We start from the raw sequence: 5,356 nt of genomic DNA, 5'->3' as shown, positions 1-5,356 counted from the left end.
TGTTGATTTTTCACTCGCAGGCTCCGTAACTAAACACAATAAAACACATTAAAAATCGAACCCCCGACGCGAAGCGAGGGTTCGAAAACTAGTTATTATCAATACATATAAAATTTTGATTTGACGCTTTAACCCCCTGTGTTGGGGGCGGATTTTAATTTTTGAACAAAGTGTGGGGGAGGCGTTTGTGGTGTTACTTGAAAGAAAGAAGGGGAAGGTGAAAAGACGAAAATACCCCTGCTACTATTCATAAGTTTTGTAAAATAGTTAATATGGTACTATAGTAATGTGTACTATATATGAGTTGATTTTGTATTACCCGCGAGAGCAGAGTTTGTTAACCGGTTATAATATCTAAATTCGAAGAAGTGACGCGGGTACTCAATAGCTGGCATACAATTAAATCTTGTTTGTTCTCGATATATAAGTGATGAAGGGTTGGAGATGGTTTGTTGTCATTTTTTTGTCCGCTAAACATAGTAACGACGCAAATTAAGAGGTGAGCATTAAGTCAAATATAAAATTTAATACAAAGTTTAAATTGTATCGAGTAATTGATATATATATATATATATATATATATATATATATATATATATATATATATATATATATATATATATATATATATATATATATATATATATATTGGACCAATCCATAAATAAGCACTAAATGGGGTACAAACTAGATAAGTGAATATGGACCACACATGTCATTTTATACTAAAAAACGCGGAAGGGTATATTGGTCATTTAATAAAAGTCCAGAAAAAACTTCCAATCTGGTAACCATCTATACAGACCCATGATTCTGAAAGATCAAAACACACATCGGAGATAATATCGTCGCTCCACCCACTCCGTCGTCTAGATCATTCCACCTGCACTCCATCGAAATCGAAACCTGCAAATCATCTACAATCACGGTTCGTTGTCTCCAACAGATGTTTAGGAATAGTTTCTTCTCATCAGTGAAACAAGAATCTGCAGCAATTGGTCTTTGATCCAAAACTCACGTGGTTCTTGCGTGCGTTAACAAAGCTAATTCCGAACTTTCTTCACATCAGAGCAAGATCTTCAAAGTCGATGATCATATCGGCGTTGCTATTTGTTAAAAGGATTAATCTAATTGTTTGATTAAGTTGGTTTCTACTCATTAAGTTTGTGTTTTTCAGGCTTGGTGTTTAAAAGTGATTCTGGAAGATTATTGCAGAGAAGCTACAAGGATTATGGTCTGGTATTGCTGTTCAAGTGTAGAAGGGTTAGTCATAATGTGAATCGAGTGTTAGTTAATACAAATAATGTACCTGGTATGGGGTTTGATTAACTAACACAACGACGGGACACAGTTGTGATCTAACTAATACTCCAAGGACCAAATCTGTACATTATTTATTAAAGGGGTCTGTATGTAATTTTTTGCTTAGCCGTCATTGGTCTCTGTATAAAATAGGGGTTTGGACAGATCTGTATTTTTTGAGATCATTTTGTATTCGTTATTCATTTTGGTTCAATCCTCACAAAGTAGAGGTGGTTATTTTTGATTAATTCTTCTGGTATTCGTTTCTTTCTTGTGTTGATTGTAAGATTTGTTCATGGTATCAGAGCGGCTCGCTCGATATTGTTTCGGTTTGGTGTTGATCTGAGAAGTCAAATTAGGGTTTTCAGATCTGGAAAATCAAAAATTAGGGTTTCAGTTGTTCAAAGGTGTTTTGTGAAAATTAAGATTCGTTCTCTTCTTGTTCCTGTCAAGGTGAAACGATCTTGTTTCACTCGTTTGATCGGGCTAGATCTGAGACTGCGATTGTGGATTTAGGGCGTATTCTTGTTGAACCCTAATTTCACGAATTGTTCTTGGTTGCTGTTGATATCTGGTTGTCTTCCGCTGCTATTGAAGGTGTTGTGGAGTACTCTGTGAGCTATTTCTTCCTACTTGTGTTGGTAGCAAGTCAATGCTCGTGGGAGTTTCTGTGCTTACAGGAATCAACTGCCCCCATTAAGTACACTTGGTCTATAGCCAAGATCTCTTCTCTATTATCTGTTTGTATGAAATTTGTTGATATAATTGTTAACATGTGTTGATTCTTGTTTTATCTTTAATCTGTTTGGGTAATATTTGTTGATTTCTTGTCTAAGAACACTGCACCCAACTCTTGACCTTGATCATTAAAGATCTAAGGAAACCTGATCGAGTGCAGTAGGTTCTTCTTGGTGGTTTGTGTTCTGTTATCTGTATTTCTGTGTGATTTTCTGATTTCTTGCTTGATTCTGTCAATATGTCTGATGTGGATGATGATGAGGTCACCATGATAAGTAAATTGGATTTTGGTGATCCACTTTACTTACATGCAAGTGATATTAGCAGTACACCTCTCATTAATTTCAAGTTAAAAGGGACAGAAAATTATAAATCTTGGTCATGTGCAATGGAACTTGCATTGCAAACAAAAAATAAAACTGGTTTTATAAATGGATCTTTAGAAAAATCTACTACAGATGATGTTTTAGCAAATCAATGGGAGAGGTGTAATGCTGTGGTTCTTTCATGGATCTTAGGTGCTATGAGTGAAGAATTGTATTTTGGTCAAGTATATTCCAAAGTTGCTTCTGTGGTTTGGAATGAGTTAAAGGAAACTTATGATAAAGTGGATGGGTCATTTATGTTCAATTTATATCAAAGAATAAACTCACTGACACAAAATGGCACATCTGTTTCAGATTATTATCATAAACTTAACTCATTATGGAAACAATATGATATGCTGTGTAAAATACCATCATGTGAATGTGATGTTGATAAACTAAGACAAGATCATATAAATAACCAGAAATTAATGCAATTTTTAATGGGTCTTGATGATACTTATCAACAATTAAGAAGTAACATACTTACAACAGATCCATTGCCAAGTGTTAAAACTGCTTTTTCACTCATCTCAAGAGAAGAATCACATAGGGTTGTTAAATAAAAGAAAGTTATAAGTGAATCATCTGCTTTTATGTCTAACATGAATAACAATAGGCAAAGAGGCTCATCTTCTGAACTAAAATGCAAAAAATGTAACAGAATTGGACACACTATTGATAGATGCTTTGAAGTAATAGGATATCCACCTAGAAATACTAACATGAAGTGTACAAGGTGTGGTTTAACAAACCATACTATTGATAGATGTTTTGAGATTGTTGGTTATCCACCAAACTTTAAAAGAAGAAATCCTAATAGTGCTAATGCTGTGAAACACACTTCTAGTTTTAATGATGCAGGGACTTCTGTTCCTAATTCTGTTAATCTGTCAAGTGATCAAATATCCAGATTGTTGAGCATTCTGGATGGAAAAGTGAATAACAGTAATATAAAGTCTAATTTGTCAGGTGAATTCCTTAATTTAAATGCTTACTTTAATGATCATTTTCATAAATTTTTTATGGTTAATCAAGTTGAAAGTCAGAATAATAATAATTTTGGTTGGATAATTGACTCTGGAACAAATCAACACATGACAAATAGTGATAAAAATTTTGAAGATTTAGTTGATGTAAGTAATTTGAATCTAACTGTTGGTCATCCTAATGGGACTAGAGCTTTGGTCAGTAAAATTGGGAATTTAAGGTTGTCTAAACATGTTGTTCTGCATGATGTATTAATTGTTCCACAATATTGTGTTAGTTTGCTCTCTGTGCATTGCTTAGTAAGAGATAATGATTTGTTTGTTGATTTTGATAAAAATAAATGTTATATTCAGGATCTGAAGTCCTTAAGGACTCTGGAAACTGGTAATCAGTGTGATGGATTGTATTTGTTTGATGACAAGTTGAAAGGTGATTTAATTGATGGTACTGATGGTACTTGTTATTAATCCAAAACCATCTGGCATGACAGACTGGGACATCCAGCTGATCAAGTTTTACATGTTTTGAAATCTGAGTTAAAATTGAATAATTTTAAAAAACATGATCCTTGTGAAATCTGCCATAAGGCAAAGCAAACTAGAGACCCTTTTCCACTCAGTGATCACAAGACTACTGAGTTGGGTGAATTAATTCATTTGGATGTCTGGGGTCCTTATAGGGTTGTGAGTAAAGGAGGTTATAAATACTTCCTTACTATTGTGGATGACTGTACAAGAGCTGTATGGGTATACTTACTTAAATCAAAAGAACAAGTGTTTGAACATGTTTAAATGTTCTGTGTTTTGTTAAAAAAATCAGTATGAAAAAAGGGTAAAGATTATTAGGAGTGATAATGGAACAGAGTTTCTAAATGCAAACATGAATAATTTTACAACTTCAAATGGTATTATCCATCAGACTACTTGTGCATACACTCCACAGCAAAATGGGATTGCTGAGAGGAAACATAGACACTTGCTAAATATAGCAAGAGCACTTATGTTTCAAGGGGGGATTCCTCTTTATATGTGGGGTGAATGTGTACTTACTGCTACTTATTTGATTAACAGGTTACCTTCTTCCATTTTGAGTGGTAAGTGTCCCTTTGAGTTGGTATATAAAAAGAAACCTAGTCTTTCCCATCTTAGGGTCTTTGGATGTCTGTGTTTTGCTTCTGTTTTAAACTCAAATGATAAGTTTAGTTCTAAGTCTGAAAAATGTGCTTTGGTTGGTTCTTCTACTGTTAAGAAAGGTTACAAGTTGTATAGTTTTGATAAACAAGCTTTTATTTTTTCAAGAGATGTAAAATTTTATGAACAAATTTTTCCTTTCAAGTCTGCAAAAGATTTTTCTGAAAATATTTTTCAACCAAAGGATTTAAATACTATAAACTTCTTTGATTTTTTTGATGATAACCAAGATTCTAAAAGTCCCAATGATGAAGGAAAAGACTCACAACAACATGGTGATGGCAACCAAGGGTGTTCTGTTGGTGGTTCTTCTGAGCAAACAATGGATACATCCTTACCTGCAACACCAAATGTTGACACTAATCTCCCTGAGGGCAATACATACAATCAAACTATTATACCAACTCAGGAGACTGCTCAAGATGTAAGAAGGTCATCTAGAAAAGCTCAGCTACCATCTAAATATAATGATTATGTGCTAAATGCAAAAGTTAAGTATAGTTTGGACAAAGTTATAAATTATTCTAATCTTAGTAAAGAAAATAGATGTTTTGTTTCCACTTTAAATAAAAGTGTTGAACCTGAGACTTTTTGGGAAGCATGCAAAGACCCAAAATGGGTTGATGCCATGAATTCTGAAATGGAAGCCCTTTATAGGAATGGGACCTGGGTACTTACTGATCTGCCTGAAGGTAGAGTACCTATTGGATGTAAATGGGTATACAAGATTAAATACAAGTCTAATGGTGAAATTGATAGGTACAAAGCAAG

At 33.9% G+C, this 5,356-nt stretch overlaps 1 protein-coding gene across 1 annotated transcript; it reads left to right on the top strand.

Annotated features, from left to right (window-relative positions):
• Positions 1-2,278: 2,278 nt before the first annotated feature.
• LOC139869238 (uncharacterized) lies at positions 2,279-2,971 on the top strand. The gene has a single exon (XM_071857555.1). It carries the CDS (start codon positions 2,279-2,281, stop codon positions 2,969-2,971), a length of 693 nt encoding a protein of 230 aa, XP_071713656.1.
• The last annotated feature ends 2,385 nt before the right edge of the window (positions 2,972-5,356 follow it).

This window comes from Rutidosis leptorrhynchoides, chromosome 9 (genome assembly GCF_046630445.1).
Source record: "Rutidosis leptorrhynchoides isolate AG116_Rl617_1_P2 chromosome 9, CSIRO_AGI_Rlap_v1, whole genome shotgun sequence".
In the NCBI taxonomy this organism is placed as follows: domain Eukaryota; kingdom Viridiplantae; phylum Streptophyta; class Magnoliopsida; order Asterales; family Asteraceae; genus Rutidosis; species Rutidosis leptorrhynchoides.
Note: the sequence above shows the minus strand (reverse complement) of the source record. Positions and strands in the feature narration are given on the sequence as shown.